Below are 21946 nucleotides of genomic sequence, written 5' to 3'. Positions count from 1 at the left end.
ATAATCTCCTGGCCTCGCACCGACACTGACAGCGGATGGTGACGGCTTGTCCCGGGGCGATCAACCCTCTAGGGCTGACGGAGATGGAGGGTCCGGGCGCAGGGAGCTCTGCGGCCGTTCACACACAAACAGGAGTGAGATGGGGAGACACAGACCCCTCCCTGTGTGCCTGTAACCTGCCTTTAGCTCCCAGCCCCAGGGACAGCGCCGGGGCTCACAGACACCTCACTGCATCCACAGTCTGTTACTCCTGGGGCAATACTGCACATCTGCAGGTGCACTAGGGTTGCCAATTTTGGTTGGATTTATTCCTGGAGATTTCATCACATAACATAAACTTTAATTAAAGATTAATCTTTAATTCCTGGAAACTCCAGGCCAATTCTGGAGGGCTGGCAACCCTGGAATGCGCAGAAATCATCTGTCCTGCATAATTCTCCCCCCACCCCCGCAGAAAATACATTCTGCTCAAGAAGTGCTGAAGTTCCACCTTTTGCCCACGAGAGGCCGCTCTGGTGCCAGAGCACCCAGCAGCATGAACACAGCTCTCTGTTCTGGTGCCACAGTGGCCCCTGGTGGGGAAAAGGCGGAACTGCAGCACTTCTGGGGCAGAATGTATTTTCTGTGGGGGGAAAATTCTCTGCCTGCCCCGTGCTGCAGAATTCCCCCAGGAGCAGAAGTTCATCACAGCACCTGCCGCAGAGCCAGGTTAGGGCAGAGTGCGGCACCCACGCTGCTGAGGGGGTCACAGACTGGGGCTCAGGAGCTAGTGAGATGACCGCATTGAGTCAGATGGCCATAGAAAAGTTATGGGAGATAGATATATTAGCCACAGGTTAAACAAATCCCTGGTACCAGGATAAGTAAATGGCAGCTGCTCCAGGTCAATTAAGACACATGGGGCCAATTAAGATCTTTCGAGAAGGCAGTGGAGATTGCTAGGTTGATTGGGACACCTGAAGCCAATCAGGGGCTGGCTGAAACGAGTTAAAAGCCTCCCAGTTAGTCAGGTGGGTGCGCATGTCAGGAGTTGTAGGAGGAAGTTGTGCTGTTGGAGAGACTGAGCCGCGCACACCATATCAGGTACAAGGAAGGAGGCTCTGAGGTAAGGGTGAAGTGGAGCTTGAGAAAGTGGGGGCTGCTGTGGGGATGTAGTCCAGAGAATTGTACGTGTCCTGTTCCTAAAAGGTCAGCTACCATAGCTGATACTATTAGGGTCCCTGGGCTGGAGCCCAGAGTAGAGGGTGGGCCTGGGCTCCCCCCTGACTAATCACTGAGACTGGGAGACAACAGAGACTGTGTGAGAGAGGGTTGCTTCTCCTCACCTCCCTCACTGGCTTATGATGAAAACGGCTCAGTAGACTGTGACCCTTGTCTCTAGAGAGAGAAGGGTTAAGGGGAGGGTCACAGTGAGCCTCTGAGGCTAGCGAAATCTGCCAGGAAACGCAGGACCCACGGAGACAAGTACAGAGCTTTGTCACAGTATGTATATATCTCTCCTCACTATATGTTCCATTCTATGCATCCGATGAAGTGGGCTGTAGCCCACGAAAGCTTATGCTCTAATAAATGTGTTAGTCTCTAAGGTGCCACAAGGACTGCTGTTCTTTTTGCGGATACAGACTAACACGGCTGCTACTCTGAAACCTCCAGAAAACAGTGGATCTTGATCCGCTCTATCATGAGTACTGTATCATGAAAGATATCAACTCCAAGTTGGAGCCTGGAAAATACTCAGTTGGGGAACTCTGGTCTCAAGTGCTGAGAAACAGGACGGTAGCACTGAATTCCTGAACATGACCAAGCCGGTGTCACACATGCTCAGTATACCAGTAAGCAATGCATACACAGAGTGTGTATTTTCAATCATGAAAGGGGCATGGACTGATGTCCGGAATTGAAGCAGCACAGACTTGGTGTGGAGGGAAACCCTTGTCAAAATGAATTTCTGGATGAGTTGCAAGGACTTCTAGAGCTTTCTGATTGCCCAGAAACAAGTCATGACAATGGCAAAGACATCCAAGAAATACTAGACTTCTGGCACGTCTGAGAGGTCTGCAAATTGGGAAGTGGATTTATTGACTGAATAAAAAACCCGGCCCTTTACCCCTGTTGTTTGTTTAGTGTACAAATAAAGCTCCATGTTTAAATATGGATTACAACCAAGTCTATAATTTAGTCAGGGGGGCTGTGACACTCTCTGATTCCAGACCTCTGTGACGTAGTTTGCTTCAGCTGTCAGTGGTGGAAGCTGAGGCTGAAGGCAGGACTATGGGGCTCCCCTCTGCGGCTGGGGTTGGAGCCAGGGCTAGAACTGCGACCCTTCGCTCCCCTGCCCTGCAACTGGGTCTGACTTTGCAACCAGGATCCTGCGCCCCTGGCCCTGTGGCTTCTGCTGGGGGCTAGAGTGGGGGCCATGAGTCCTTGCCCGGTGGCTTGTGGTACGGGCTGCAGCAGGGGCCCTACCTAGGGCTGTGGGCTCCCATGGCTCCAGTTGGGGCTGTGCACCTGTGACTGTCTTCCCCCCCCCCCCCCCCCCGACTCACCCAATGTGTCCTGATATTTCACTCTTGCGATCTACTCAAGTCCCACGAGGGGGGTCGCCCCGCCCCAGCATTCCCGGGCACCCCTGAGTTGGGCTTCCCGGAGTCCCACCTTGAAGAGGTCTGTGGGTGACTCCCCTTATGAGTCCCTGATGTGGGTCTCCCTCCTGCCCCCGATCTGCTGTCCACAAACTCATCTGCCAGTGCCCCTGCACTGCGCAGATCTTTGGGCTTCCGGTCCACTAGCCACATCTTAAGGTCTGGAGGGCAGATGTCATACAGCTGCTCCAACCCCACCAGGTTATACACACCCTCTGCGGTAGGGGCCCCTGTGCCCTTCCCCCACTTGTGGAGATATTCCCCCAGCAGGTTGGCGACCTCCTTGTAAGTGACACCTGGGGTTTTGCGCACACCCAGGAATCGTTTCCTGTACGCCTCGGGGGTCAGTTCAATCTTCAGCAGCAAAGCCTGTACCCACAAACTCCCTCTCCCCTCACCTCGTTAAACCAGTAACACCCAGGGAAACCGAGTCACACCCCCTCTGCATGCAAACCATTGGAAAAACAAGGAAAAAACAAGAAACCCCCCCCAGTTTGTCACAGAGGGGCAGTAGGGGTTGAGGGGACACAGGCTGGGGGAGGCAGAACGGGGGATGGACCCGAGGATAGTGAGGGGACAGGGCCTAGGGGGGCTGAAAATGGGAGGGGCTGTGGGGGGAGGGGACACGGGCTCAGGGGGAGAGGTCAGGGGGGCCAGGTCATGTTGCCGACAGCCCCGTGTCACTAGGGACACCCTGTATTTACACAGAAAGGTGCCTGTCCCGTGGCATATCAGGTTGGGATTCCCGTTCTCCCGGATCTCAGCGCCGGCTGCGACCCGGTCGGTGTCTGCACAGCCCGGCGGGTCGCGGGGAGAACGGGCCATTTGTTTTGTCACCGGCTCCAGCTGAGGGCACGTTGGTTCCCGTGAAGGAAACCCCGGCACGGGAGCTGCGCGCGGGCGGTGCCTGCCAGCGGGAGCCCTGCCAACCTGGGCCTGCAAACAGAAGGGGCTCAGTGCTTAGCAGTTACATGAGGAGTCCTGGATCCCAGTCCCCCTCCTCTAACCGCTAGACCCCACTCCCCTGCCAGAGCCCAGAACAGAATCAAACCTTCTCTGTGCAGCACAAGACAGTACAGTTTGGGGTTTACACTCCAGGGGGGGGTGTGCACTTGAGTGCTGGACAACTCCTGACCTGAAGGCTTCGCACGCCGAGCTGGTTTCAGTGTCTGTCTTTCTGCAGCTGGGTGTGTCCCTACCTGTGTGTGCTGGGGAAGGCTTGAGGGCCTGGCTCAGCAGGACAGTGTAAGGGAGCCCAGGCTGGTGGAACAGGCGGGCTCAGTAGTACCCCAGTACACCATGTGGCAGCCCAAAGGGGGGTGAAGCAATCGGTCACAGACCCACTGGGGGCACAGGATGGAATTTCTCTTTCTCAGATTTTCTTATGAACCTCGTTTATTTAATTGACATGCTAAGAAAAGACCCTTAGAACCAGGCATTACAGGATGAGGCCATCATCACCGCTCAATTACGGTACAAGAAGCAGCAAACCGAGGAGTTCCCCATCGCGCCCGCTCCTCACACGGTGCCACGGCTCCTGTCAAACGTTGGCAGGTTTGCCAGGCTGAGCAGGAAGGCTGCAGAGTCAAACCCTCCAGAACCACAGTTAAGGTTTCCAGAACACCCTTAACTCTGCCCCCTTGTGCACAGGCATTACGATGCCACCACGATGGGGATGGGGGAGGAGGCTGCAGGGACACATGGGGACGGGGTTTGCGGGGACAGGGGCTGATGTGCCTGACTGAATGGGGGAGGCTTGAGGTCACCCAGGGTCTGCATGGGGGAGGCTTCCCAGCCCCCTAACAATTCCCAACTCCAAAAAAACCCAAAAACCTTCTCCCACTCACACCCCCTACCCCTCAGGTTCACTCCCAGGACCCTTCCCTCTCCCTCAGCTCCCCTGTTACCCCTGCAGGGGCTGAGATGGAGCCTTCTCCTCCAGGGTTATGACATGAAGGCGGTCCATGTGAGGGAGTGCTAATGTTATAGCCAATGTTTTATCACGGGGTGGGGGCCCTGAACATCCCAGGTCAATGGCTAAGTGACCCTGCTCTGTTCAGACTCGAAGGGAGGAGAGATGTGACAAAGTGGGGGATTTTCTTGGCTTTTTTTGTTTTTGGTGGGGTTTCAATGGTTTGCATGCGGAGGGGGTGGGACTCAGTTTCCCTGGATGTTAGTGGTTTAAGAAGGGGAGGGGAGGGGGAGTTTGTTGTTACAGAGGACTGGAGAGGGAACTTGGGACCCCAGCCAATGGCCTGCAGAATGGATATCCCAGCGACGGGTGACCCGGAGACCCAGCTCAGGAGTCACAGCTGGTTCTGGCCAATGGGAGAACAATGGGCTGCGAAGAGAGGACCCCAGTGATGTAACCAGCCGGTTCCAGCCAGAGGGGGCCAGAGGACAAAAGAGGGGAGAGGAGGCCCAGGTGATCCTGTTTACCTGGAGAGAAGACAATGGACAGAGGCTTGAGGCCGGTGATATCAGATGCCCCGCTGGGAAGCAGGGGGGCTCTGGGCTGGAGAGGGGGAGCAGGCAGAACCCACCTGGATGCAGGGAGACTGGGATGTGCTGGGCTGAGGGAGGCCAGGTCTGAGGCCCTGAGAGTTTCCTGTGCTGTGTTCAACTCTCAGTAAACCCTCCTGTTTTACGCTGGCTGAGAGTCACTCCGGGCAAGAGAACAGGGCTGCATTATTCCCTCTGGGAGTGGAGGCCCCGGGTTCCAGAGCAAGTGGACTCCCTAAGGGAAGGGCTGTCACCCTGAAGGGGGTTCCCCCCAGGTACTGCATGGAACCAAGAGTGGGTACAACCTGTGAGTCCGTGACACCCTCCCCCATTCTGCCCCCCCAGCACCTCCAGCCTGTCCCACCCTCACTGCCTCACCACTAGCCATGGTGGGGAAGGGGTGAATGTGGGGTGGGGGTCATTATGGGGCAGGGGAGCTGTGACCAGGAGACTGAGGACTCGGAGACAGAAAAGATAATGGGGGATCCTGGGACTGAGGGGGCTGGAGCTGAGGGAGGATGAGGGAGACAGTGAGAGGGGAGGCTGCTGGGGGTAGAAGTGGCAGCCCAGGGGGCACTTGGGGCTCATGGCTACCCCCTCCCTCTGACACCCCAACAATCCTGCCCCCCGGCTCTGACCTTCTGGAAGGAGGCTGTCTGCCCTCAAACTCCTGTACCCCATCCTGGCCTCTCTGCCCTCAACCCCCCTCCCGACACCCCCAACCTACTTCCCTCAAACTTCTGGCTCCCTCCTTCCAGCTCCACACCAATGCCTGCCATGGGGGAGCCCAGATGGGCTGGCGGCTAAATCACTCTGCGCCTTGTTGTGTTTGTGGAGACATAGTCAAGGGCCCAAGATGCGAACACGCCCCAGTCCCTGCCCTACACTGAACAGCATTAAACATGGGCCGGGAGTGGGGTCCAGAGCCTGCAATCTGCTCAGCCCCACGGCAAAGCCCACATTGACCCCTGGAACCGGCTGTTACAGACACAGCAGAGCAGGAACCAGGGGAGCTGTGGCAGGCGCCGTATGAAATGAGGGGTTTGTTCCAGCCCCGGCCCTGTTCACTGGAGCGAGTCTCTAGCCGAAAAATCCCCTGGATTTGGGGGTCTCCCCACTGGCCTCAGAGTCGCTAGCGACTGTCCTGGGGGTTGAGGGGGGGGCAGAGGAGCCAGTGGAACTGAGCTGGAATCGCCACAGCTGCTGTTAAAGTCAGACTGTGACGGGTTCGGTCACAGAGATCCCTTGGGACGCTCCCCTGACGTGCTGAAAGTGCCTCTGAGCCCGTTTTCCCTGCCAGCTTGGGACTCCAGAACCCTGTCTTGTTGAGCCAGACACACTATGTCTGTTGCAACATAGGCCCAGGGTCTGGGCCACGCCCCCCAAACCTGCAGGCTTTAACTGAAAACCACTCAGCACGTTTCCTATCTCTCAATGGGATCCAAACCCCAAATAAACCCGTTTTACTCTGTGTAAAGCTTATACAGGGTAAACTCATAAATTGTTCACCCTCTATAACACTGATAGAGAGATATGCACAGTTGTTTGCTCCCCCAGGTATTAATCACCTACTCTGCTTCAATTAATAAACAAAAGTGATTTTATTAAGTATAAAAAGTAGGATTTAAGTGGGTTCAAGTAATAATAAAACAAAACACACAAGTCTAAGCCTAATACATTTAAGAAACTGAATACAGGTAACTCTCACCCTCAGAGATGTTCCAAAAAGCTTCTTTCACAGACTAGACTCCTTCCTAATCTGGGCCCAATCCTTTCCCTGGTACTGTCCTTCTTAGTTCCAGCTCAGATGGTAACTAGAGGATTCCTCATGACTGGTCGCCTTTGTTCGGTTCCACCCCTTTTATATCTTTGGCACAAGGTGGGAATCCTTTGTCTCTCTGGGTTCCCACCCCTCCCTCTAAATGGAAAAGCACTAGGTTTAAGATGGATTCCAGTATCATGTGACATGGTCACATGTCCCTGTAAGACCTCATTCTTCATTAACCACAGGCTGGCCCCCAGGTCCACAAGAAAGCTTGCAGGTAAATAAACCATCTACAGCCAATTGTCCTAGTCAATGGGTGCCATCAAGATTCTAAGCCACCATTAATGGTCCACACTTTACATAATTACAAGAGAACCTCAGAGTTAACTTCATATTTCTAGTTTTATATACAAGAATGATACATTCATGCAAAGAGATACATGCAAACAAATGGGATGAACACACTCAGTAGATCATAAGATTTGTAATGATACCGTACAAGAGACCTTTTGCATAAAGCATATTCCAGTTACATTATATTTACACAACCATATTTCCATAAACATATGGAGTGCAACATCACACACTGCATCACAGGTTCAATCCTGGGGAGCTGTTGTCAGGTGAGGAGCTGTTGGGGGGCAGGATTCTCTGAGGCAGGGGTGTTTGGGGGCAGGGAGGTTTGTGCCGGGGTCTCAGCACCCCACGGGAAAGCGGCTCGTCCCTTGGGAGATTCTCTTCCCTGCACAGCCAGATCCAGCCTCCTGGGGGTGCAGAGAGACAGTGGGTTAGAGGAGCCCGAGTCACCCTAGGCCCAGTCCCTGGGGGGAGCAAGGGGCACAGAATGGGGGGTCACCTCACCTAGGGGGTCCCCCTTGGGCGGCTGTAATAGGCCTCTGCCAGGATCAGACCCAGGACGAGCAGGACCATGGCAACCAGTCCCAGGCGGACGATGTTGGTGTTGGTGAAATCTAGGGGGGCTGCTGCGGGGGGGAGGGAAGAGTCACTTGGCCGCTTGGACAGGGAAAATCAGCAGCTGGCGCTGCCCTGGGAGCGGAGTCCCCAACCCCCCCCCATCCAGCAGGTCCAGCCCAGCCCCCTCTGGGGGTCTCCCAGGTGCCACGGCTCTGGGGCCTCCCCAGGGCCAGACCCCTAAGGGGAGGCCACATCCTGCTGCCTCAGCTGCCCTGGTGAAGGGGGCTCCCAGGTGGACGAACTGCCCCCAAGACACCCGGCACCCCAGGACTGGGCCAGGGGATGGGGACAATCAGAGCCTCACGGTCTTAGCCCCCCAGAACAGGGAACCACCCCAGCTCCCTGTCCCCATAGGATCCCTCTGTCCACCCCCGCAGGTACCTCTGCCCCGGCCTGTCTGCTGTGCAGTGAGCCGAGCCCTGGGGTATCTCGGCTGCTGCCAAACACAGCCAGGCAGTGCGCATGGGGGAGGCTGGGACGTTAACCGCTCCCCCCACACTCAGGTGATGCCCAGGCCTAGGGAGCAGACAGAGGCAGCAGAACATCTATTGGGGGGAAGGTCAGGGGGTCCCCATAGACCCCAATGGGGGGAGGGGAAGCAATAACCAAGGGAATTCTGGGAAATGCTCACTCATATTGCCAGGGGGATGTCATGTGGCCCAAGAAGGGGGGTTATTGCCCCAGGACTCTGGCACCCAGCTGGGCCCAATTTCACAGTGTAGCCGTCAGATCCTGTCCCTCCCCGGGATACTCCAGCAAATTCCAGGCCGTGACCTGCATAGCAGGAGGTAGTGGGGGGATCTGGGGCTGCCCCACCCACCTCTGGGCACCATGACCTGTTTCCACAGCAATTGCGCCCCCCAGACCCCAACTCCTCTATGGGTCTTAAGAACAGGAGCAACCCAGCGAGCATCCCCCTGGGAAAAGCCCCCTTCTCTGCAGCTCCCTCTGGAGGCAGGGAACCCCCTCTGTCTGCCCCAAACCTCCAGTGGCTGCTGCTCCCCCTGGATGGGGAACCCCGCAGTGACTCTGTCCCTGCTCCACAGCTGGGTGTCCCCTCTGCTGGGCCCAGGGCTCAGGGCAGAGCCTGGCTCTGAGCGTCCCATCATTGCAGAGACCCCGCAAAGGATCTGGCTGGGTGTGGGGATGGGAACAAGGACGCCGAGCTGGGCTCCTCACCTGCTACCACCAGCTGCACGGGGTCGCTGGGCTCTGAGGAGACGAAGGGCTCTGATCGGTTCCGGTAGCTGCAGCTGTAGTTCCCTCCGTGCTGCCGGCCCACGGTGGGGATGTGGAACTCGGCCCTGTCCCCAGCAGGGTCCATCTGTTGCTGCGGGTTCAGGTCTCCGGCCTTGTGCAGGAAGAACGTCACGTTCTGGTGCTGCCCCTGACACTGGATGGTGGCATCTGCCCCTGGGCTGGTGACCCCAGTGGGGCTCAGAGAGATGGAGGGTCTGGGTAAGTTCGGATCTGCGCACAGGAGACAGGCTGTGAGAGCCAGACCCGGCCATCCACCCAGCCCCAGCCTCCCCAGCCGGCTCCCAGGCAGATCCAGGGCCCCCCAGGCAGAGATTCTCTCCCAGATCCCAGAGTCCCCCCCACCCAGAACCCCGGCCCTGTGAGCTGGGCTCCCAGCCCCACAGACCGGGATCCTCATATGCCCGTGTGTAGCCCCAGCCTAATTCACTGTGTTAGGCCTGCCCTGGACATAAAGCAACTCAGAGGCTGGTCTTTGGCACCTGGCAGTGCAGGGCTCCACACTGGAAGTCAGACCCCCAGGAGGCAAGAAGGGGTCATCATTCCCATTCTACACAATGGGAAACTGAGGCACAGACAGATTCACTTTTCTCAGTGAGCTCCCAGGGGCCGGGACTGTCTCTTCAGTCTGTGTTTATGCAGCGCCTGGCACAACAGGGCGCTGCTCATGGCGGGGGCCCTACATGCACCCGCAACACAAGGGATCCAGCGCTATTGAGGCCAGCGTTTGCAGAGGTCTCCACTAACTGTGGGCATCTCGGTTTGTGGGCGCTCAGCCTGAGATCCCCAAGATTGAGGCCCCCCACAAAGAAGGACACTTTTGAAAACCGCGACATGCTCCCATCACACAGAGTCTGTGGCTGTGCCAGGAGCTGGGCCAGATCTCCTGGGTCCCAGCCCAGCGCTGTGTCCACCAAGCCACCGCTTCTCCTGCAGCCCCTGCCTCATTCAGCTCCAGCCAGGGCACTACCTGGGGCTGGGCCTGGAGAACAGAGGGGATGGGATCACGGGATTAAATAGCGACTCAAGGTTCCTATGCACAAGGGGCAGCATTAAAGTAGACTCCCTGCCCCGAGTCTGCAGTCACTGCTGCTCCCCCCTGGCTGGGGAACCCCCCAGTGACTCCAACCCCGCTCCCAAGCTGGAGGTCCCCTCTGCGGGGTCAGGGCTCAGGGCAGAGTCTGGCTCTGAGCGTCCCATTGGCACCGAGCCCCCATGAGGGTCTGGCTGGGGGTGGGGCTGGAAATGGGGATGCTGAGCCGGGCCCCTCACCTCTCACCACCAGCTCCACGGGGTCGCTGGGGTACGACACGGCGAGTGGCTCCGATCTGCTCTGATAGGAGCAGCTGTAGTTCCCGCCGTCCTCCCGGCGCACGTTGCTGATGCGAAACACAGCCTCAAACCCGTTCGAATCCACAGGTGGGAAATGGCGTCCCTCTTTTTTCAGCATGAACCGCACGCCCTGGTGTTCCCCCCAACACCGGACGTCCACGGCTCTCCCCAGGGAGACCCCCCCACTGGGTCTCAGGGAGATGTTGGGTTTGGGGTAGCTGGGCTCTGCAGTGGGAAGCAGACAGGCCGTGAGACGCAGGCCCTGTCACTCAGTCCTGGGGCCCGTCCTCACCACGCGGCATCAGTGGCGGGTTAGACCCGGCGGCCCTGGGGACAGGCTCCTGGATGCCTTTCCACAGGGGCCAGTTTCCTCTGAGCCCTGGGCTAACAGCATAAGACACGGAGCAACCCCAGCCCCTGGGGCCCAGAGCTCTCCTCCCTAGCGGGTGACAGGCCAGTCCAGTCATAGAATATCAGGGTTGGAAGGACCTCAGGAGGTCATCGAGTCGAACCTGTTGTGTATTTGGTTGTTGTGGTGCCCCCAGCTCAGAGCAGGACAAATCCTCAACTAAATCATCCCAGCCAGGGCTTTGTCAAGCCTGACCTTAAAAACCCCTAAGGAAGGTGTCATAGGTTTTACCCCCACTCTAGACTTTAGAGTACAGATATGGGGACCTGCATGTGAACCCCTAAACTGAATTACCAGTTTAGATCTGGTTTTGCAGCCACCACTCCCAAGTTCTAACTCCTTTCCCTGGGTAGCCTTGAGAGACTTCATCAATTTTCTGGTGAACACCGATCCCTACCCTTGGATCTTAACACAAGGAGAATTTAACCATCCCCCCCTTCTTTCCCCCACCAATTCCTGGTGAGTCCAGATCCAATCCCCTTGGATCTTAACAGAAGTAAAAATCAATCAGGTTCTTAAAAATAAGACTTCTAATTAAAGAAAAGAAAGGTAAAAGAAAACCTTCTGGGAGATAGCATACCAGCTGATCTCACAGACAACAGATTCAAAACACAGAGGATGTTTCCCTGGCAAAAACTTAGTTACACAAAAGAATACCCAATTTGATTAACCCCCTAATGCCCAAGACAAGTTACAAAGAAAATAAACATAAACCTATTTATTCCCTTTACTAATACTCACTACTTGATAAGAGGCTGATTTCTGGAGCTTTTCCATTCCGGTCAAAACTGAAAATAAACTCTCTAAACAAAGGAAACTTCCCTCCTTCCTTTTGAACCATCTTATTCCCCCCTTGGTTCCTCTGGTCAGGTGTCAGCTAGGCTAGGTGAACTTCCTAACCCTTTACAGATAAAAGAGGCATTAACCCTTAACTATCAGAAGGAGATTCCACCACCCATTCCAGTGCTTCACCACCTTACTAGTAAAAAAGTTTTTCCTAATATCCAACGTAGACCGCCCCCACTGCAACTTGAGACCATTGCTCCTTGTTCTGTCATCTGCTACCACTGAGAACAGTCTAGATCCATCCTCTTTGGAACCCCCTTTCACGTAGTTGAAAGCAGCTATCAAATCCCCCCTCATTCTTCTCTTCTGCAGACTAAACAATCCCAGTTCCCTCAGCCTCTCCTCATAAGTCATGCGCTCCAGCCCCCTAATCATTTTTGTTGCCCTCTACTGGACTCTTTCCAATTTTTCCACATCCTTCTTGTAGTGTGGGGCCAAAACTGGACACAGTACTCCAGATAAGGCCTCACCAATGCTGAATAGAGGGGAATGATCATGTCCCTCGATCTGCTGGCAATGCTCCTACTTATACAGCCCAAAATGCCGTTAGCCTTCTTGGCAACAAGGGCACACTGTTGATGCATATCCAGCTTCTCGTCCACTGTAACCCCTAGGTCCTTTTGTGTAGCACTGCTGCTTAGCCACTTGGTCCCTAGTCTGTAGCAGTGCATGGGATTCTTCTGTCCTAAATGCAGGACTCTGCACTTGTCCTTGTTGAACCTCAGATTTCTTTTGGCCCAATCCTCTAATTTGTCTAGGTCCCTCTGTATCCTATCCCTACCCTCCAGCACATCTACCACTCCTCCCAGTTTAGTGTCATCTGCAAACTTGCTGAGGGTGTGTCATAAATATAAAGGGAAGGGTAACAACCTTCATAGAATATCTGGGTTGGAAGGGACCTCAGGAGATCATCTAGTCCAATCCCCTGCTCAAAGCAGGACCAATCCCCAGACAGATTTTTGCCCCAAATTCCTAAGTGGCCCCCTCAAGGATTGAGCTCACACCCCTGGGTTTAGCTAGGCCAATGCTCAAACCACTGAGCTATCCCTCCCCCCACCTTCCTGTATACAGTACTATAAAATCCCTCCTGGCCAGAGGCACAAAATCCTTTTACCTGTAAAGGGTTAAGAAGCTCAGGTAACCTAGCTGGCACCTGACCCAAAGGACCAATAAGGGGACAAGATACTTTCAAATCTGGGGAGGGGGGAAAAGGCTTTGTTTTGTCTGTTCTTTGTCTGTCTGTTCTGTGTGCTTGCCAGAAACAGATCAAGAAAGCAAGCAATCCAACTTCATTAGTATTAGTAAGTACTAGCGAAGGAATGCATTAGCTTACTTTTATTTTGGCTTGTGATTTCCTTTGTCTAAGAGGGAGGTTTTTACCTGGTTTTGTAACTTTAAGGTTTTGCCTAGAGGGGAGATCCTTTGTGTTCTTGAGTCTTTCGTTATTCTGTAAAGTACTTACCATCCCGATTTTACAGAGGTGATGCTTTTACCTTTTCTTTAATTAAAATTCTTCTTTGAAAGATCTCATTGATTTTTTCATTGTTTTAAGATCCAACGGTTTGGGCCTGTGTTCACCTGTACCAATTGATGAGGATATTTTCAAGCCTCCCCAGGAAAGGGGGTGTAGGGGCTTGGGGGGATATTTGGGGAAGGTAGGGCTCCAAGCGGCCCTCCCTAAATGTTTGTTTAAATCACTTGGTGGTGGCAGCGTTACTTAATCAAAGGAATAGGGGAGTTTTTAACCTAAGATGGTAGAAATAAGCGTAGGGGGTCTTCATGCGGGTCCCCACATCTGTACCCCAGAGTTCAGAGTGGGGAGGGAACCCTGACAGGGTGCAATCCACACCATCCTCCAGCTCATTAATGAAGATATTGAACAAAACCCATCCCAGGACTGACCCTTGGGGCACTTCGCTTGATACTGGCTGCCAACTAGACATGGAGCCATTGATTACTACAAGTTGAGCTCGAGGATCTAGCCAGCTTTCTATCGACCTTATAGTCCATTCATCCACCCATATTTCTTTAATTTGCTGGCAAGAATACTGGCTCCCAGCCACTCCCTGGCTTCTGTGCTGGGAGCCAGGACTTCTGGGTTCTGTCCCTGGGAGGGAAGTAGGGTCTAGTGGGGAGAGCAGGGAGGATGCGAGCCAGGACTCGTGGGTTCGGTGCACAGCACCACCACTGACTTGTAGGGGGCTGTGCAAGTGTCCACTTCGTCACAGTAAGTCTCTACTATATACTGAGGTTTATAACCTTCAGCTCCACCCATCACTGATGTGTTGCGTGGGAAAGGCCCCCCTGCTCTGCAACTCCCCCTGGGGGCAGGGATCCTCCCTTCCTCCGCCCCAAATCTCCAGTGGCTGCTGGTCCCCCCCTGGCTGGGAACCCCCCAGTGACTCCATCCCTGCTTCCTGGCCAGGCGTCCCCTCTGCTGGAACCAGGACTCAGGGTAAAGCCTGGCTTTGAGCATCCCATCGGGGCAGAGACCCCCTGAGGATCTGGCTGGATGTGAGGCTGGGAGCCAGGACGCTGAGCCGGGCCCATCACCTGCTACAATGATCTCAATGGGGTCATTGGGATACAACCAGCGATTCTATTCCACTATGGAGTGATAGTCCCCCACCACCACCCTGGCCCCACTCGAGGCCAGTCAGGGAGCCTGACCAGTGGTCCCCTGCAGCTCTGCCCCCTGCCCCGGGGTTGCAAATAGAGTCTGTGACCAGCAGGAGTGTGTGGGATGGCTGTAAGTGCAGGGGAGGGAGCTGTTGGGGGTGGATCTGGGGGGTTCTCCCCACGCCTGCACTGACCGTGAATGTTTTGGTTCCCTGAGGGGATCTAGAGCCCATGGACAGGCCCTGTTAGCGTTTGTATGAGCTGAAATAAATCCAAGTGCCACCCCCCACCCTCATAGCCTGTGGGGGGGCACGACCTTGAACCAGGGGACGGCTCCCAGCTGTTTCGCCAGACCCCGGGAGCCAGATTCAGTTCCTAGTTACTCTCGGGGGGAGGGGGAGGGACAGGACACAGAAGAACAGGGCCAGGTCTGAGCTCACAGGGGGAGTTTGGGTTGAGTTTTGAGGAAGGTTCAGGGCTCAGTTCCTCTTTCCCCCCATCCCATGCATCCCCTCCCTCGTCCTTGATGTTATCATCCTCCCCACAGACTGATACTCACCTCCCCACACCCTGCTCTGCCCGGCCAGCCAGCAGCCTGGAGAGGAGATGGCGCATTAGTGACCAGATCCCAGAGCAACTGAATCCTATACCCTGGTCTCATACTCCCCCACCCCCCATGGGCACTCGCCCTGGTCTCAGATCCCCACTCCCCATGGACACACACCCTGGCTGTCTCCAATACTCACCAAGGAGGAGGGCAGTGAGAGCAGACACCATGACGGGGCAGTGGGGACCCCTCAGCATTGCCACCAACACCCCGATGCCCAGCTCCACCCAGCCTGAGGCCCGAGTGCGAGCGGAATGAGGAACTGCGCCGGGGGCTGCAGCCCCAGGAAGCCCGTGATGCACTTGTCCCCTTTCTTCCCTATTAGCAAGTTTCTCTGCAAACTCCAGCTGAATTCTACCACGGTCAGAGCAAAACCAGCTCCCTGCAACACCCAGCAAACCAAATCCCCTCCTGCAGCTGCCCAGCCCCCCCACCCCATCACCTCCCAGCCCTACATGGGAGCTGCCCAGTCTGGGGACCAGATGGGAACGGGACAATCTCAGGAGGCATCGAGAGGTGCCCAGGCTGCCGTGACCTTTTCCAACAGGCCTGTCTAGCCTTAACAATCCTAAACCCTGCGCCCCCAGGTCACCTGTCACTGGGGTCTCCATTCTCCAGGCCATTGGCTGGGGTCCCAAGTTCCGTCGCCAGTCCTCTGTAACTGGAAACTCCCTCTCCCAGCACACTGGGGTGGGGCAGGATCACTAGCTCCATGGTGCAGCAAGGGAAACTGAGTCACCGAGCAGGAGCACACCCAAGAGAGTGCAGAGATGACTCATCCCAAAGCGACACACAGGCTGCACCTCACATCAACATGTCCTCCCCCAACAGGATGTGGCCTGCACCAGGAAGCACCCGCTCCTCCCTTCCCCCTCATATGTGATGTACAGACTGTGGCTGCAGCCTTGGACTCCCTATGGGGCGGGGGGGAGAGAGAGAGAGAGAAACAGAACCCAGGAGTCCTGGCTCCTAGCCCCCTCCCCCACCCCCCCTCCAACCCACTAGACCCCACTGCCCTCCCCAAGCCAGGGAGAGAACCCAGGACAGGGACAGGTAGATCTGGGGTGGGGGAGTGGAGCTGGTGTCTCACCCGCTCTGTCTCGGGGCTGGTCCTTTCCCTGCAGAGACATGAAGCAGAATCGTCCATGAGTCAACCCGGATCGCATGTACCAGCCCTGCCCCTCAGCCCTACAGGGCAGCCGGGACAGGGGGCCCAGGAGAGAGTGTCCCCCCCCCCCCCCCAACTGCTCTGCCCGGGGGAGCCCTGCCCCCTTCAGCTGCTGAGCCTGGCTCCCTGCAGCACAGTTCCCCCTATGGAGCCCCCCACCCCCTGCAGCACAGCACCCCTCGAGCTGCCCTGAGGCATTGGGGCCAGCCCTGATTGTAGGGAGAGCGCCCCCTACAGAGTCCCCTGCCCCACCTCCTGAATTTCCTGGCCTGTCTCCCATCCAAGCCGTGACTCCTTCCCAGCCCGACTTAGCCCTGCCCTCGCTGGGCGGGGAACTCACTTCCTCGGGCTCTTCTGTAGCCGACGAAGGCCAGGAGGAGGAGGGGGAGGAGGCCGGTGTGACGGGTTGGATCACAGAAAACCCCTTGGGAGCTGCCACCTGATGTACCAAGACTACCTCTGCTCCTGTTTTCCCTGCCAGCTCAGGACTCCAGCACCCTGTCTTGCTGAGCCAGACACTCCCGTCTGCTCCAACAAAGACCCAGGGTCTGAATCACTTGTCCCAAAGCTGCAAGTTTACCTGAATACAGCTCACAGAAGTGTGCTTGTCTTTAGCACTCAGATGTCCAACTCCCAATGGGGTCTAAACCCAAATAAATCCATTTTACCCTGTATAAAGCTTATGTAGGGCAAACTCAAATTGTTCACCCTCTATAACACTGATAGAGAGACATGCACAGTTGTTTGCTCCCCCAGGTATTAATACATACTCTGAGTGAATTAATAAGGAAAAAAGTGATGTTATTAAATACAGAAAGTAGGACTTAAGTGGTTCCAAGTAGTAACAGACAGAACAAAGTAAGTCACCAAGCAAAATAAAATAAAATGCGCAAATCTATGTCGAATCAAACTGAATACAGATAATTTCACCCTCAAAGATGCTTCAGTAAACTTTTTTCTCAGGCTGGACACCTTCCAGGCCTGGGCACAATTCTTTCCCCTGGTACAGCTCTTGTTGCAGCTCAGATGATAGCTAGGGGATTCTTCATGATGGCTCCTCTCCCTCTCTCTTCTGTTCCACCCCTTTATATATCTCTTTTGCATAAGGCAGGAACCCTTTGTCCCTCTGGGTTTCCACCCTCCACACTGGAAAAGCACCAGGTTAAAGATGGATTCCAGTTCAGGTGACATGATCACATGTCACTGCAAGACTTCATTGCCCACTTGCCAGCACACACACATACAGGAAGACTAACAGGTAAACACAGCCATCTGCAGACAATGGTCCTTGTTAATGGGAGTCATCAAGATTCCAAACCATCATTAATGGCCCACACTTTGCATAATTACAATAGGCCCTCAGAGTTATATTTTATATTTCTAGTTTCAGATACAAGAGTGGTACATTTATACAAAACGGATGATCATACTCAGTAGATTATAAGCTTTGTAATGATACCTTACAAGAGACCTTTTGCATGAAGCATATTCCAGTTACATAATAAGAAGTGAATATAATGTTTTTATAAAACCATAGAGACTGCACAATGTCACATGGCGGCTGCCGCGCTCACCCCAGCGCTGATGGGGCTGCTCAGAACTCGTGAAATTCCGATCTACCTGGGAAGCAGCACCAGGCCGTGAGCGGCTGGTTTGTTACCTGCTGCCCCAGCCCCTCCTCCTCGAGGAACCAGGGACGCACAGCAGAACATTCCATGGGGCTAGTGGGGGGCAGGAGCAGAGGGGATTCTGGGTAAGAGTGGTCAGGGGGTTCACTCCCAATGGCAGAGGGCTGTACTGGGGTGGGGGAAATGTACCTGAGGTCCCATGCCTCTGAAGCCAGCTGGGTCCAGATCCTGCAGCACACCCTTTCTCTCCCCCTCGCCCCACAACTCAGGTCCTGCCCCTATCCTGCAAATTTCCCAGCAGCTTCAGCTCATTTCTGTGTAGGAATCATGTGGGTGGGGGAATGGCAGTGGCGGGAGGTTTTGAGATCATTGGGAGAACCAGGCCCCACTGAAGGGATCAGCAGCGGAAAACGTAGCAGTCCTGTCACCGCCATCATTAGGTTCCAGGCTCAACAAGGCATCACTCTAAATCAGTGGGTTCAAGTGTTAACATGGTGTCTATCTGGGTTGGTAGGTTCCAGGGTTAACATCCTGCTGGACTGCACCCATGCGAAGAGGGAGCCCTACTTCTGAGCCGTTCCTCTGGGCCCTCTGCAGACACAGGCAGAGACGGGATACATCAGACCGTTATCCCCAGCTCTCCATCCCCAGCACCATTCTCCCAGGGGGATACGCACCGAGCTGTGCTCCACACGGGTGGTTTTATGGTGCTAGTGGGCAGCACGGCTCCCCAGTCTGTGGGGCCCCCGGGGTAGGGCTGTGTGTTTGGGGAAGCTCTCCTGGGCCCTGCCCCTATCAAGCCAATCTGGCATCTGCCCACTGACACCCCCCAGCATATAAAATGAGCCCAGATGGGCATTCGCTGTGGGGATCTGTCCCTGTCCCATGCAGTGAGCCCTCCGTCCCTTCCCCTGGGGGCAGATCCTTGGGCAGCACAAACCTGTTTCTGGTGGGGGTTGATGGAGATTTCCTGCCCCCAGCCCCAGTACCTGGCCCTGCGCTGCCTGGGCGGGTGGGAGCCAGCACCATTCCCGGCTGAGTCTGGTCAGTTCCCCCTGTGGAAATAGAACCAGCATCTGTTGGGAGCCAGGTGGAGGGTGAGAAAGCTGGAGCCCTAGTGTCTGTGGTTAGTTATACCGGGACCCCCCTCCTGATAACCAACTATGGCCGCTCTTACCCAGGCTGAGGGAGAGGACGGGACCCAGGGATTCGGGCCGGCTCAGCGCCCGGGAATCCCAGAATGGGGAGGATCGGCTCAGCGAGACCCTCAGCGCAGATGCAGCCCCTGCCTGGCTCCGACAGCCCAGACTCGTGGTCATTTCAGGTCCAGTTTTCATGTAGACACAGTCTACCATCTTAGTCCATCTTCCTATCCATCACCAGACATGCTCCCATCTCTCCCCCACCCTACATTCTCAAGGACCCACTGACCCGTGACCGTCCATCCCCATGGATCTGTCCATCACCCTCCATATAGAAGAATTGAAGCTATCAGTTCTGTCTGCAAGGACCATCCCCCTCCAAACGGCCCCAACAGAGGGAACCACCTCACCATGGATTATGTGACAAAGTGGGGGATTTTCTTGGTTTTTCTAGTGGGTTGCATGCAGAGGGGATGGGACTCAGTGTCCCTGGGGGTTACTGGTTTAAAGAGGTGAGGGGAGAGGGAGTTTGTTGTTACAGAGGACCAGAGAGGGAACTTGGGACCCCCACCAATGGCCTGGAGAACAGATACCCCAGTGTAGTGATGTGCAACTCACCCCTGTGGCATCTCCTGCTGGTTGTTTCTGGGAATTAGCTCATCCAGCCTCCAGAGCACCCGCTGCAGGCCCGTGTCCCGCTGCCACTTGGCCCCCATATCCCTCCCAGCCCCAGTGCTCTGTTATCTAGGGTGCTGCCTCCTGGCCATACACCCCTCAGTCTCTCCCCTCCCCAGGGAACCCCCACCCACTAGCCCCACCTTGCCTCAGTATAAGGCTACTGCCAGTCATCATCTAGCCCCCATGCCCTGGGGCAGACTGCAGTATCAGCCTACTCATCACCAACAAGGTTGGATTTGGACCTGCTGCCTCTGCAGCCCCCAGTACCCGTTGGCCTTTGGCTAGGCCGCAGCCTGGTACCTTCCAGGCTGGAGCTCCCCAGCCCTGCTCCATTCAGGTCCCTGCAGCCAGGTCCCTCTAGCTCAGCAACTAGAGGGAATCTGACTGTGCCTTGCCCACTGCCCTCTTATATAGGGCCAGCTGAGGCCTGATTGGGGTGTGGCCCAGCTGCGGCTGCTTCCCCAAGCAGCCTAGTAGCTGCTTTCCCCTGCACCAGCCCCCTCCCAGGGCTGTCTTTAAACCCCTCAGGGCAGGAGCGGGTGAACAGCCCACTACACCCACTGACTGGGGACCTGGGGACCATCCCCCAATGCAGACTATCCTAGCCCCACTCCCCTGTCAGCATACAAAGACCACAGTAAGAACAGTCCCAGTTCGTCACACCCCATCAAGGTGCTTGTAGCGAGGATATACCTGAAATGAGGGGCTAAGGAGGGACCCAAAGAGGTCGGGGTGCACGATCACCTGCCTACCGAGGTGCTAATGGGTAATGACTTGGAGAACTGGCCGGATGGCACGCAGAGCACCCTGGTCCTTAACCGGAGCCAGAGCCAGTGGGGGACGCTGAACCACCTGAAGGGGGGACCAAAGCACTGAGGGTAGGGCTTGACAGAGCTGGGCCAGAGCCTCCGTCCCAAGGTGGGGAAACTGAGGAACCGCCAACCAGGGCTGTATCCTCAAACCCAGCAACTGAATTCCAGATGGAGCTGCAGGAGGATCCCTCCTTAGAGAAGCTGAGGGCCCTGGCTGGCCACAGTGGTTCAGGGTCCCAGGGGGAGGACCACCAGGAGAGATTCCTGTGGGAGAAGGGATTCCTGTACCGGGAATGGGCTGGTTTGGGGCAAACTGAAGCTTGGAAAGCCAGGAGGCAGTTGGGGGTTCCCCAGAGGTACCGCTGCAAACTGTTGTACTTGGCCCACGATATCCCCCTTTCGGGGCATCAGGGCATCCGGCGCACCAGGCAGAGGCTGCTGCAGAACTTTTACTGGGCCAGGGTCTTTGACGCTGTCCAACAGTATTGAAGGTCCTGTGACTCCTGCCAGAGGGTGGGGAAGGCCCGGGATAAGTGTAAAGCCCCGCTGAGACCTTTGCCCATCATAGAGGAGCCTTTCCAGAAGGTGGCTGTGGACATAGTTGGGCCCTAAGCAGGGTGACCTGGTCAGGGAAGAAATACATCGTGGTGGTGGTAGATTTTGCTACGCGCTACCACGAGGTGGTGGCCTTGTCCTCTATCGAGGCAGACCCCGTAGCAGACACGCTGCTGGCCATTTTCATCAGAGTGGGGTTCCCCATGGAGATCCTTACAGACTAGGGGTCTAACTTCATGTCAACCCTTCTCCAGTGCTTGTGGGAGAAGTGTGGGGTCCGACACACCTGGGTCTCAGCCTACCACCCTCAGTCCAATGGGCTGGTAGAGCGGTTCAATGGGACCCTAAAGATGATGCTGAAAACCTTTATGGACCTGCACCTGCAGGGGCTGAGATGGAGCCTTCTCCTCCAGGGTTATGACATGGAGGCGGTCCATGTGAGGGAGTGCTAATGTTATAGCCAATGTTTTATCACGGGGTGGGGGCCCTGAACATCCCAGGTCACTGGCTAAGTGACCCTGCTCCGTTTGGACTCGAAGGGAGGAGAGATGTGACAAAGTGGGGGATTTTCTTGTTTTCGGTGGGGTTTCAATGGTTTGCATGCAGAGGGGGTGGGACTCAGTTTCCCTGGATGTTAGTGGTTTAAGAAGGGGAGGGGAGGGGGAGTTTATTGTTACAGAGGACTGGAGAGGGAACTTGGGACCCCAGCCAATGGCCTGCAGAATGGATATCCCAGCGACGGGTGACCCGGAGACCCAGCTCAGGAGTCACAGCTGGTTCTGGCCAATGGGAGAACAATGGGCTGCGAAGACAGGACCCCAGTGATGTAACCAATCAGTTCCAGCCAGAGGGGGCCAGAGGACAGAAGAGGGGAGAGGAGGCCCAGGTGATCCTGTTTACCTGGAGAGAAGACAATGGACAGAGGCTTGAGGCCGGTGATATCAGATGCCCAGCTGGGAAGCAGGGGGGCTCTGGGCTAGAGAGGGGGAGCAGGCAGAGCCCACCTGGA

General features: G+C 55.6%; 1 protein-coding gene across 1 annotated transcript; it reads right to left on the bottom strand.

Annotated features, from left to right (window-relative positions):
• Positions 1 to 6726: 6726 nt before the first annotated feature.
• LOC135976376 (T-cell-interacting, activating receptor on myeloid cells protein 1-like) lies at positions 6727 to 15508 on the bottom strand. The gene is made up of 6 exons (XM_065571699.1): positions 15094 to 15508; positions 14907 to 14942; positions 10414 to 10698; positions 9064 to 9354; positions 7771 to 7892; positions 6727 to 7673 (listed from the first exon to the last, which is right to left on the bottom strand). Exons 1-5 carry the CDS (start codon positions 15149 to 15151, stop codon positions 7771 to 7773), a joined length of 792 nt encoding a protein of 263 aa, XP_065427771.1. The 5' UTR covers positions 15152 to 15508; the 3' UTR covers positions 6727 to 7673.
• Between the last annotated feature and the right edge of the window lie 6438 nt (positions 15509 to 21946).

This window comes from Chrysemys picta, chromosome 17 (genome assembly GCF_011386835.1).
Source record: "Chrysemys picta bellii isolate R12L10 chromosome 17, ASM1138683v2, whole genome shotgun sequence".
Lineage (NCBI taxonomy): Eukaryota > Metazoa > Chordata > Testudines > Emydidae > Chrysemys > Chrysemys picta.
Note: the sequence above shows the minus strand (reverse complement) of the source record. Positions and strands in the feature narration are given on the sequence as shown.

Excerpts from the sequence above, each read along its gene's own strand:
- LOC135976376 (XM_065571699.1), bottom strand. The coding sequence starts at position 15,151 with ATGCTGAGGGGTCCCCACTGCCCCGTCATGGTGTCTGCTCTCACTGCC. Across the intron at positions 10,699-14,906 it reads GCAGAGCAGGGTGTGGGGAG|AGCCCAGCTACCCCAAACCC; the intron begins GTGAGTATCAGT and ends TTCCCACTGCAG. Across the intron at positions 7,893-9,063 it reads CGTGCAGCTGGTGGTAGCAG|CAGCCCCCCTAGATTTCACC; the intron begins GTGAGGAGCCCA and ends TCCCCCCCGCAG.